This window comes from Lynx rufus, unplaced genomic scaffold (assembly GCF_022079265.1).
Source record: "Lynx rufus isolate CCGP_SWC_20201006 ecotype Redwood Valley unplaced genomic scaffold, mLynRuf1.p SCAF_2, whole genome shotgun sequence".
In the NCBI taxonomy this organism is placed as follows: Eukaryota; Metazoa; Chordata; class Mammalia; order Carnivora; family Felidae; genus Lynx; species Lynx rufus.
Genome location: NW_025814834.1, coordinates 187,710,568 through 187,723,721, shown reverse-complemented (window position 1 = coordinate 187,723,721; position 13,154 = coordinate 187,710,568). Strand labels below are relative to the sequence as shown.

Here is a 13,154-nt window from a genome sequence, read left to right as displayed (position 1 = left end):
CTTATGAGGCAGGAGAAATACAGCAGAATGGTTGTTTTTTTTTTTTAATCATGTGGTTGAAATGCTCCTTTTAAGTAAGACATACCATCTAGAACCTACAAAAGAAAAGATTTAACTAAGTAAAAAACTTAACCTCAATACAAAGAAAAACACTATAAGCAAACTTGAAAGACATGATGGACTAGGATCACATATTTGCAAGTTACATAATAAATAAAGGATTGATATCGACACTATATGAAGAGAACCTAATAATGAGTAAGGAAAAGACAACCCAACAGAAAAATGGGTAAAGAATATGAATTAGGAAAGTTACAGAAAATATGTCTAATAATAATGTCTCACAAACATTTGAAAATGGCTCAAGTTCACTTTTAACTAAGGAAATGAAATTAAAATAACAGTGATATACCCCTTCCATAAGATTGCTATAGTTTTTAAAAGATACATGAGATACATTGAAAAATTGATAGTGTCTTTAATATAACTGATGAGGGTGTGGGAAAACATGTTTCAAATATTAATGGGATATATGTTGGTACAGTTTCTTTTGGAGGATCACTTGGAAGTTTCTATCAAAATCTGACTATTGCTATTATACAGGCACACCTTAGAGATATTGCAGGTTAGGTTCCAGGCCACCCCAATAAAGCAAATATCACAATAAAGCGAATGTCGCCATAAAGCCAGTCAAATGAATTTTTTGATTTCCCAGTGCATACAAAAGTTACATTTACACTACACTGTAGTCTATTACGTGTGCAATAACATTATGTCTAAAAAAAACCACATACCTTAGTTTAAAAATACTTTATTGCCAAAAAATGGTAACCATCAACTGAACTCTCAGTGAGTCATAATCTTTTTGCTGTTGAAGGGTCTTGCCTTGATGTTGATGGCTAGCTGACTAGTCAGGGTGGTGGTTGTTGAAGGCGGGGCTGGCTGTAGCAATTTCCTAAAATAAGACAACAGTGCCATGTGTCTCATTGATTGACTCTTCCTTTCACACAAGATTTCTCTGTAGCATGCAATGCTGCTTGATAACATTTTACCCACAGTAAAACTCCTTTCAAAATTGGAGTTAATCCTTCCAAACTTTATCAACTCAGTTTATGTGATATCCTAAATCCTTTGTTGTCATTTCAATAGTCTTAACAGCATCTTCACCAGGAGGAGATTCCATCCCAAGAAACCACTTTCTTTGTTCATCCCTAAGAAGCAACTCCTAATCTGTTCCAGAGTTATCATGAGATTGAAGCAATTCAGCCACATTTGAGGTTCCACTTGTAATTCTACTTCTCTTGCTCTTTCTACCCCAGGTGCAGTTACTTCCTCCACTAATATCTTGAACCCCTCAAAGCCATCCATGAGGGCTGGAATCAACTTCCTCCAAACTCCTGTTAACCTCTTCTCCTGAATCACAAATGTTTTTAATGGCATCTAGAATGGTGAATCCTTTCCAGAAGGTTTTCAATGTACTTTGCCCAGATTGTCAGAGGAATCACTATCTGTGGCATCTATAACCTTACAAAATGCATTTCTTAAATCATAAGACTTGAAAGCTGAAATTACTCCTTGATCCACAGGCTGCAGAATGGATGCTGTGTTAGTAGGCAAGAAAATAACATCCATCTCATGGTATATTGTCATCAGAGCTTTGGGTGACCAGGTGCATTGTCAATGAGCAACAATATTTTGAAAGGAATCTATTTTCCTGAGCAGTAGTTCTCAATAGTGGGCTTAAAATATTCAGTGAACCATGTTGTAAACAGAATGGTCAATGAGCATTGACTTCAGCTTCAAATCGCCAGCTGCATTAACCTCCAACAAGAGAGTCTGCCTGTCCTTTGATGACTTGAAGCCAGGCATTGACTTCTCCTCTCTAGCTATGCAAGTTTTAGATGGCATCTTCTTCCAATATAAGGCTGCTCTATGTTGAAAATCTGTTGTTTCATGTAGCCACCTTCATTAATGATCTCAGATCTTCTGGGTAACTTGCTGCAGCTTCTACATTGCCACTTGCTGCTTCACCTTGTACCTTTTTGTTATGAAGATGGATCCTTTCCTCAAACCTCATGAACCCCTCTCCACTAGCTTCCGATTTTTCTTCTGTAGCTTCCTTGCCTCTCTCAACCTTCATAGAATTGAACAGACTTGGGGCCTTGCTCTGGATTAGGTTTGGCTTAAGGGAGTGTTGTTGCTGGTTTGATCTTCTATCCAGACCACTCAAACTTTTCCCATATCAGCAATAAGGCTGTTTTGTTTTCTGCCTGAGCCAACCTGAAGGTGGTGTTTTCACCTTATTCATGTGCTCACTGGAGTAGCACTCTTAATTTCCTTCAAGAACTTTTCCTTTGCATTCTCAACTTGACTATTTGGCTTAAGAAGGCTAGCTTTTGGTCTGTCTCAGCTTTTGACATGCCTTCCTCACTATGTTTAATAATTTCGAGCTTTTGATTTAAAGAGAGATGTGCAGCTCTTCCTTTTGATCAAACACTTAGAGGCCAGTGTAGGGTTATTAACTGGCCTAATTTCAATATTGTTGTGTCTCAGGGAACAGCAGGGGCCCAAGGAGAGGGAGAGAGACCAGGGTAACTGCCAATTGGTGGAGAGTTAGAACACATAAAACATTTATGGATTAAGTTTGCCATCTTGTATGGGCACAGTTCATGGTGCCCCAAAGCGATTACAAAGTAACATCAAAGACCACTGATCACAGATCACCATAACAAATATAATAATAATGAAAAAGTTTGAAATATTGCAAGAACTACCAAAATGTGACACTGACACACAAAATGAGCAAATGCTGTTGGAAAAATGGTGAAATAGACTTGCTTGATGCGGGGTTACTACAATTTATTTAAAAAACTATGAAGTGCAGTAAAACGAAGTGCAGTAAAATGAGGTATGCTCATTGTTTTTCTGATGTTGAATGTTGCTTTACTCTTACCCCTGCATTTCCATCCATCTCTTGGTTTAGTTTGATTTCACCCCAAGTTGTTTTTTCAAGAAGGGATTGCATGTTATTTACTCCCCAAGTTCTTGTTTGAGAATGTGTGTTGTTGGCTTGTTTACCTAAATGAAAACCTGACCAGGTATTATATTCTTGGGCTCACTTTATTTCCCTAGAAACTTTGCAGCCACCGAATGCTGCCATGGAGAAGTCTGAGACCAGCCTGATTCTTCCTTCTTGTAAGTGATCTGCTTTTTCTGCCTGTATGACTAAAGAATTCCCTCTTCATCCTGAGAGCTGAAGAACTTAATCAGGATATATCTTTATTTCAACTGTTCCTTCTTGGTTTTTCTTGCAACATAGTATGTCCTTTTAATGTGTAGATTCAGTCCTCCATAGCTCTTCACATCAGGAAAAATTTCTTCTGTTATATATTAAAACACCTTTTCTTTTTAATTTGTTGCATTCTTACACCTGGTTTTATGTTTTCAAAGCATTTTTCAATATTTGAAGGTATCTTGTTTATTAGTTTAATGTCTTTCTAACCCACAAAATGTAAACTCCATGAGAAAAGGAACTTTATCTCTCTGTTGTAATTTCTGTAGCCCCAGTATCATGAACAGGGCCAAAGAAGATCATTGCTCTTTCAATAAATATTTATTTTCGATTTTACAAAGTATGCAGTGAACTTTCTCAGCATAGATCTTTTTGAACCATTTAAGTGATCTCCTTAAAGTAAATTTCTGGAAGTGGGATTACTATATGAAGAGGTAAGCACATTTAATATTATGTTCCCCATTGCCAAACTATTTCCAGAAAGATTGTTCAAATATATGCTCTACCAAAAGTGCAGGTGAGTGCCCATTTCACAGAATGTAGTCTATTTTTCCAATCTCTGCCAACCTATAGGTAAAACTTAATAGCTTATTGTTTTATTTCTATTTTCTTTAGGCTATTAGACACTTGTAGACCTTAGACTGTGAATTTTCTATTTATGCAGCTTGACCTGTTTCTAGTGTTGTTAATATTTTCTTGTTGATATAGGAGCTAGTTAGGTATTTGTTATTAACTCTTTTTAATTAAGTATTATAAATATTCTCACTATTTGTTATTTGTCTTCTGGTCTTATGTATGGCCTTTCTTGCTATGCAGAATGTTTACATTTGTATGTGGTTACTATTTTCTCTTTGTGGCTTCTAACTTTTGGGACATGTTTTGAAAGACTTTCTTCAACTCTAAGATTATACAAATATTTTCCCATGTTTTCTTCAAGTATTTTTATGGTTTCATTCCCCCCATATATTTTGGCTCTAAGGAGTGAGGTTGGGATAAAATTGTATTTTTTCTAAATGGCTGGCCAGTTACTCCAAAATCATTTACTGAATTATTCAACATATATCCACTGATTAGCATTTATCCACTATCATGTGCCAGACCCTAAGTCCTTTACATACATAATCTCGTGTAATCCTTTCATCAAGAGATGACAAAATCAGTTTTACATTTTGTTTGTTTGTTTTTATTTTTACTTGCATTTATTTTATGCAGAATTTATTCCCAGGCCATAAGTTTTTGTTTCTTCAGTTTCTTCTGGGATATCTTTTTTTTCTGTGCAGCTTCCTCTTCTGGTTTAGGAACAATCTGCTCTTTTTCAGTAAGGATCATCTCAATGTGGCAGGGAGAACTCACGTATGGATTAATCTGACCATGAGCCCTGTAAATTCTATGCCGCATTTTGGGGTCTTTGTTCACCTGGATGTGCCTAATGCCTAGAGAATCTACATCTAAACTCTTAAGTTCAGCATTACTCTCTGCATTTTTAGGCATATGCAGTAAAAATTCGGCACTCTTTTTGGGCCACCGACTCTGTGTCCAGCCCCACCGTTTGGCCTGGTCACACCCACACCTACCAACTCCACCCTTGTGGTGACAAAATGGCACACACTGCTTCTACAAAGTTACATTTTCAGATATACATACCCTTGATGGCCTGGGAAATTTCACGTGTATTCTTTTTTTTTTTTTTTTTTCAACGTTTATTTTTTATTTTTGGGACAGAGAGAGACAGAGCATGAACGGGGGAGGGGCAGAGAGAGAGGGAGACACAGAATCGGAAACAGGCTCCAGGCTCTGAGCCATCAGCCCAGAGCCTGACGCGGGGCTCGAACTCACGGACCGCGAGATCGTGACCTGGCTGAAGTCGGACGCTTAACCGACTGCGCCACCCAGGCGCCCCTCACGTGTATTCTTAAAGTGAACACGAATATCTGAACCTCTTAATTTGCATGATTTTGTCGGGTTTTCTGGGTCAAATGAATAGCAAACCATTTTCAGAGATCACCTCAGGCCACTCGCGGGAAGAGAAAATCAGATTTACGTTTAAACAAAACAAAACAAGAACATTGTTTCCAATGTGGAAAATAGACTAGAAGGGGAGAAAAGGAATTCAATGTAACCAGTTATTTAAGTGATCCCGGCAAAAGGCTCCTTTGCAGCTGTATATTCTAGCACTTACAGGTCATGGCACATGGTAGATATTGAGTAAATACTTATTGAACAAAAAATGATAGTGACTTGGACCAAAGAGGTGGCAGTAGAGATGGAGAAAAGTGGACAAATTTTGAGAAATACTTTGGAGATAGAATTAACAAATTGTATTTAAATATGGGGAGATTATTTAAATATGGCGAGATGTAAGAGAGGGAGTCAAAAGTGACTCAGGTTTCTGGAAGGAATAGATTTAATGGGAAAGTGATGAGTTTACTTTTGAACACGCTGAGCTGGAGGTACCTTGGAGATATTCATTTGAAGATGTCAGGTAAGCAGTTAGGTATATCAATCTGGAGCTCAAACAACAAACTGAACTCGGGTATGAATTTGAGGAGCATATGCACACTGATGGTAATTGAACCCATGGGAAGAGTTACGATTACTTAAGGAAAGGGTATTGAATGAAAAGAGAAAATCCCCTAGGACAGATCCCTGAAACACTCTGATATTTAAAGGTTTAGTAATAGAAGAGGGAGGAGCCAGTAAAAATGTCTGTGAAGGGCTGCCAGACAAATAAGGGAAACTGGGAGAGTGATGTCTTTGAAGACAAGGAAAGAGTGTGTTCAAGGAGAGAGTTCAGGGTAATTCTAAGACCGAGTGAAATGATGGACCATGAACGCTAAGCTATATAAACAGAGAAGTAAAAGTAAAGACAGGAAGGGGGTAATAGAAAGGAAGTGAAGTGATCAATAATCTTTTCAAACAAAGGGAGTACAGTTGCAGTCAGGCTGGTTTAATAAGTGAGTTGGAAAGATAGGTGATTGTGGTCAGAAAGTGGACTATTAGAATTATTTTATTTTATTTTATTTTATTTTACTTTATTTTATTTTATTTTATGCATGAGTGGGGGAGAGGAATAGAGGTAGGGAGAGAGAGAGAATCTTAAGTAGCCTCCACACTCAGCATGGAGCCCAACACAGGGCTCTATCCCACGACCCTGGCTGGTATCATGACAAAGCCAAAAATCAGGAGTCCGACGCTCAACCAACTGAGCCACCCAGGAGCCCTAGAATTAGTGATTTTAGAAATAGAGAAAGTAGAGGAGCTTTAGGTGATGATGACCAGGTCCAGGTAGTGACTGTAGGGGGCAAGTGTCAAGTAGCTTTGGAGAAGAACATTGGAGATTAGGTGGGTCTTTCACAAGGACTTTAAACTCACTTAGGACGATGGCAGGACTTGCAGTATAAGAAACACAGTAACCAAGTACCAGTATCTTCTGTGAACAATGCGCACACAGGAGGCAGGTAGATTACAGTGACCAATCAGGGAGAGGATAGCAGGGGTTTTACAAAAGGGTGGGGAAGAAGTGGACTCTGACTAGCACTGAGGAGTATCCTGGTCTCCTGATACTAAATAGGTGTGAAAATATGAGCAGACCTCACTGGAGAGAGTAGCAGGGAAAGTGGCCTAGAGAAGGCCAGGTTTAAATTGTCTTTTTTTTTTTTTTAAACGTTTATTTATTTTTGAGAGAAAGAGAGAGAGTGTGAGCTGGGGAGGGGCAGAGAGGAGAGGGAGACATAGAATCCGAAGCAGGATCCAGGCTCTGAGCTGTCAGCACAGAGCCCGACGCGGGGCTCATACTCACAAGCCATGAAGTTATGACCTGAGCCAAAGTTGGATTGCTTAACCAACTGAGCCATCCAGGCGCCCTGAGAAGGCCAGGTTTAAATAAGTACAGAAGTGGAAGGAACATTCAAGGAAATGATTGGGTGTGTTGAGGAGCTGGTTTCCAGAGGGCAATTGGAAGGTGTGCACAGGGAGAAAAGGGGATTTCATTAGGCTTAAGGAAATACAGAGCATTTTAGGAATGACAGTTCTGTAGAGGACAAATCTGGGAGGAGAGCAGGTAATTGTGTGTGGGGCTTTGACCTATGAAAATTGGAATGAAGCTTGGCAGGTTTAGTCACAGCTGACTCTTGGAGAACAGTGGACATTAAAGGCTTAATAAAAGTCAGCTGTGGTCTGGAAGGTCCTGCAAGTATTTGTTTTCATGCAGAAGTGTGATTAGTCACAGTAGATGCAGCAGAGGACAGTAGTGGGAGCTAAAAAGCATGAAGTTCAAGATTCTTTGAGGGGAGGAAGGAACAGTGGTCCTAAGATTAAATTTAGGTTGCAGCATCAACTGGTATCCTCTTTAATCAGGGTTTGGAGGTCGTGGTACTTACAGCTCCGGGTGGGGTGTGGGGAAAAAGGGACTTAGTAGTAGTCCAGGAATCGAGCCTCGAACTACAGATGCAGATACAGTTTAGCACTTCCACTGGAGAGGGGCGCCTGGGTGCCTCAAGTAGGTTAAGTGTCTGACTTCGCTTGACATGCTTTCATGGTTTGTGAATTTGAGCCCTGCGTTGGGCTCTCTGCTGTCAGCACAGAGCCCATTTCAGATCCTCTGTCCCCCTTTTTCTCTGCCCTTCCCCCTCGTGTGCATCCTCTCTCTCTCAAAAATAAATAAACGTTAAAAAAAAACATTTAAAGAACTTCCACTGGAGAACAAATTTTTTATTTTCACTCTCTGAGTATGGAAATGATGCCAAAACTATTATTTCCAAGTACTTTCACTTGTCATTACAGGCTCAAATTTTAAATGATTTGGGACATTTCCCCCGTTTCCTTCTTATTTTAGCAAAGTTTGTCTTTGCTTAATTCGTAATTTACATAACTGTTGGTAAGTTAAATTTTCCAACACAAGAGAGATCATGGTTTCAGGTTGGTAGGACTATAGAATTCAGAAGTCTTAACAAAACTTGAAGTCACATCTAAGGACGGGATATATAAATGTTAGTTTTCAATTTGTTATTTTCTTGCCAACCTTTATAAAACTGATAGAAAATACATTAGCAGAACTAGGTCAGTGTCATACACAGTACATCTTCCTCACCCCCCTCAGCTCCTTGTGACTTCTTGTTGCACTAAACTTCTGAGATGCTTTTTCATCTCTAACCCTCTGTTGGTACTGTTATGGATATATTCTATTTTTTCACTGCAGAAGCTCTTTGTTTTTTACCCACATATAAGCAGTTATTTTTGTTATTTTTAAAGTTTTTTTTGAATTTTTAAAATGTAGATTTATTTTTGAGAGAGAGCGAGCAAGCATGAGCATGAGCGGGGGAGGGGCAAAAAGAGACTGAGACACAGAATCCAAAGCAGGCTCCAGGCTCTGAGCTGTCTGCCCAGAACCCAGTGTGGGGCTCGAACTCACGAGCTATGAGATCATGACCTGAGCCAAAGTGAGCCACCCAGGCGTCCCAATTTATTTTTGAGAGAGAGAGAGTGCTCTCATGAGCAGGAAGGGGGCAGAGAGAGAGAGAGAATCCCAAGCAGGCTCTGTGCTGACAGCCCAATGTGGGGCTTTTTCTCATGAACCCCAAGGTCATTACCAACAAGAGTTGAACACTTAACCAAATGATCCACCCAGGCTTCCCTTTATTTTTTGTTTTTTTTATAATCACCTCTTAGATGCATATTTTTCCATGTTTTAACAGCTCAGAAATTGAGATACTTCTTATAACCCAAACTGTCTTTGATTTGATGAAATCTAGTGCTTTGTGTCACTCCCTCCCCACAGCCTAACATAATTTCTAATACACAGGAAGCACTGAACAAATGTTTGCTTGCTTATTGATTGACTAATATGTAAGTTAAGAAGAGGCTGTACAAGTTGAATTCTTCCTTCCTTCCTTCCTTCCTTCCTTCCTTCCTTCCTTCCTTCTTTCCTTCCTTTCTTAAAAGATTTTATTTTGAGGGCTCCTTGGTGGCTCAGTTGGTTAAGCATCCTACTTCAGCTTGGGTCATGATCTTACAGTTCATGAGTTTGAGCGCCACATGGGCTGTCTGCTCTCAGCACAGAGCCCACTTTGGATCCTCTGTCTCCCCCTCCCTCTGCCCCTCCCCTGTTCTCTCTCTATGTCTCAAAAATAAATAAAAACATTAAAAAATAAATTTAAAAAGATTTTATTTTTAAGCAATCTCTATACCCAACATGGGACTCGAACTCACAGCTCCAAAATCAAGAGTCACAAGCTCCACTGACTGAGCCAGCCAGGTACTCCAAGTTGAATTATTTCTTAAATACCAACTTTGACTTGACTTCCAGCATTTATTCAAACTCTTAAGTTTCATAAGTCTTTATTCAATAAAATGTTAGGTTATTACAAAAATAGAGGAAAGGAATAAAGAAGGTGTAATAATTTACCTGCTTTTATAATAATTTTAAAATGGATTTAATAAGCATTCCTTGACAATAATAATAATTCCTTAATAAAGCATTCCTTAACAATACCTACCTTACTTTTTTTTTTAATGTTCATTTATTTATTTTGAAATGGGGGGAGGGGCACAAAGAGGAGGAAAGAGAATCCCAAGCAGGCTCCACTCCCAGCATGGAGCTCAATGTTACAACTGTGAGATCATGACCTAAGCCAAAATCAAGAGAAGGACACTTAACCAACTGAGCCACCCAGGAAGCCCCCCCTATTTTACTTTTGTGTAGAATTTGTCACCTCCCCCCCAAAAAAAACAACATGTAGTATTGATAGAAAAAAATGACTATTAGAATCAGAGAGCGGCACCTGTCTGGCTTAGTCCATAAAGCATGTGACTTGGTCTCAGGGTCGTGAGTTTGAGTCCCATGTTGGGCGTAGAGATTACTTAAAAAAAAAAAAAAAAAAGACCATTCACTTGGTGGGGCACCTGGCTGACTCAGTGTTGTAAGTTTGAGCCTCAGGTGTAGAGATTACTTAAATAAATAAATAAAAATAGAGAAAGTATGTCATTTACCTAAGTTCCACAACTAAGCAGTCTTGGTTTCTTGGTTTGTAGTACTTGTTCTTTACGATGGGCTGAGTCATTCCATGGAAAGACAGATGTACCAAAACTATTCTTAAATGCAGTGCATTTTTGCAAAGTGCTTCTTAAAACTGATGGCCTTGAAGTGAAATTCTAACTGAATATGTGCTGTTGCATCCATTTCTTTTTAGCCTTCAAAAGCAGGGATAAAGGGGAAAGGGAAAAGAAGCAGCAGAGCTGAAGTATAATTGCCTAGTAGGCACCGTTCAATGAGAGAGGCAGTAAAAAGTGAAACTCCTGTTATTACATAGTAAAGAACACCTTATTTAGCTCTTGGGAAAGATTGAAGGATATTTACTGCTAAAATGCAATTTTCACTCACTTTGAAGGAATCATCACAACTGTCAACTCTTTTTCTAACTTAGAACCTTTAAGTCATTCTCATGAAATGTTTGTATTCCTTTGTCTTACCTTTTCTGCACATGCCTCCATGGCATCACTCCATTGCTTAGCTTTGATTTGACTTTCGGAGTTATTTTCTCTTCTAAACAGAAATTTCCAGGCACTCCTTAGGTTATCCCTTTCTTGCTTTTGCTTTCATTGCAATGCTATCTTATCTGACATTCATTTTAGCCAAGATTAACTTTCTTTGCCCCGGAATATATGATTTTTCTTCACCTACAAGCTTGTTTGAAGCCAGGTGTGTCCCAGTGTAGAAGTGTCCGTTTTCCATTTCATTGAAGTTGCTTCCTGGAATTACTTCTCTCTTGGGAAACGAAGGGTGGCTTTCAGTGAAGCTCACAACTCCAGAAAATAGCGAGCACTGATTTTGCAAGTTACAGTGAGGGATCTTGATAGTAGTGGTTGCCCTCCCTTATGGGGATGGCATCATATTGATACCTTATTTCTCCCTTCCTACTCAGAGTGCTTCCAAAGTATCAGAGAAGGGACCTCTCATGACTTCCAGATATTTCGCCCTTTGATTTCTTTTTTCAATTATTTGTTTATATTTAGTTAGTTTTGCTTTCTAGCTATGTTTTACTTATTTTTTTTAAACAAGCTCTGATCAACTTTATTAATGAAAAATTTTGCATGTTTTACTTTTCACCAGTCTGTTCTGGCATGCTTCTAATGATATCAGAATCACCTGGATCAATGATAGCCAGTGTGCATACTCCACAGTATTTTCCACGTTCTATGCCCAATTCAATACTATTGCCCCTGTAGTGATAGACACCAGTTTTGGCTAACATGACATAATACTCTATTTCAGGTTTCTTCAAGGCTGGGCAGTTGTTGGTCAGGATGACCAGTTTCGCTTTGCCATGTCTGATCATTTTCCAAGTCCACTTGGTACTTTCCCCTTTTCTTTCTTTCTTTTTTAAAAATTTTTTTGAATGTTTATTTTTGAGGCAGGGAGGGGCAGAGAGAGAGGGAGACACAGAATCTGAAGCAGGCTCCAGGTTCTGAGTTGTCAGCACAGAGCCCGACGTGGGGGCTCAAACTCATGAACCATGAGATCATGACCTGAGCTGAAGTTGGAGGCTTAACTGATTGAGCCACCCAGGTGCCCCCACTTTCCCCTTTTCATAATGAGTTGGAGCCCAGAGTAGATTGACTACAGCAGCTTTTTCATCTTCATTGCAGCCACCATCTTCCCACCTTAGGTGCAGGCTGGCCCCAACCAAGAGTAGCCACCAAGATGGACAGGAGTGAGAAAAAGGTGCTATGTCTTACTTTTTAAGCTATGTTTTAGCTAACTTTTTGAGTGGGTTATTTAAGCTTAAATTATTTTGTCTATAAAATATGGATGAAAATGCCTACCAATCAGGGTTTTTGTGACATCGCTCATCTAAAAGTGGCTAGGTGGTTCATTTCATAGCTCTTTATAAAATGTCATTCAGTTCAGTACATTCCTTCACTATCTGCAACTTGAAATCATTCTAATTGCTTGCTATGCTCTTGTCCTAAATTTTCTTGCCCTTAACTCACTTAACTTCTCCAAATTCATGTGGTCTTCTGGTAGGCTGGTCATATAATTTATTTAGACACTTTTTTTTAACATGGGGGTTGAATTCAAGACCCCAAGATTGAGAGTTGCATGCTCTACCAACTAAGCCAGCCAAGCACCCCTGATTTACTTGGACACTTTTGAGAGTACAAGGGGGCAGCCCCATCAATAATTATGCTAGGACAATAGGTGTAAACACATTAACCCTCTCCTGGCTATAGAAGACTGCTTCCTACCCTGGGAATTATCTTCATGTTGCCATTTCAGGACTTCATTGCTTTACTGACCTGTATAAATTCTTCCCTCTGTCACTACTGCTATCAGAACTGCATGTATTTACTTTCTAAACCACCCTCCTTTACTAACTTTTCTATTTCTGTTAAAAGCTAGTCTATACTTCGGAGTTTATCTTTGACTTTCTATATTCCTTTAGAGCTCATATCCAGCCACTCGACAAAGTTCATTAGTTCAATTTTTTTAAGTTTATTTATTTATTCTGAGAGAGACAGACAGTGTGAGTGGGGGAGGGGCAGAGAGAGAAAGAGAGAGAATCCCAAGCAGATTCTGCACTCCCCAGGCAGAGCCCAACGAGGGGCTTGAACTCACGAAACTGTGAGATCATCACCTGAGCTGAAACCAAGAGTCGGATGCTTAATCAACTGAGCCACCCAGGTGTCCCTGCTAGTTCAAATCTGTAAGCCTATATTGAGCATGCACTTTGTTCCAGACACCAAGTGAAGTGCTAGGGATACAAAGAGAAATAAGATAGATAGTATCTTGGTATAGTGGTGATATTAACATGGAAGTTATCAAATATGCTTGACTGATTCAAGGAAGACTTTGCAGAAAATAAAG

General features: G+C 39.2%; 1 protein-coding gene and 1 pseudogene across 1 annotated transcript; both read right to left on the bottom strand.

Annotated features, from left to right (window-relative positions):
- Nucleotides 1–4,507: 4,507 nt before the first annotated feature.
- LOC124515927 (60S ribosomal protein L17-like) lies at nucleotides 4,508–5,284 on the bottom strand. The gene is given in 3 exon segments (XM_047085005.1): nucleotides 4,508–4,925; nucleotides 4,927–4,954; nucleotides 5,191–5,284. Coding segments are annotated over 3 exon segments (540 nt in total).
- Nucleotides 5,285–11,385: 6,101 nt separating this feature from the next.
- On the bottom strand, nucleotides 11,386–11,942 carry LOC124514534 (60S ribosomal protein L30-like; annotated as a pseudogene).
- Nucleotides 11,943–13,154: the final 1,212 nt, after the last annotated feature.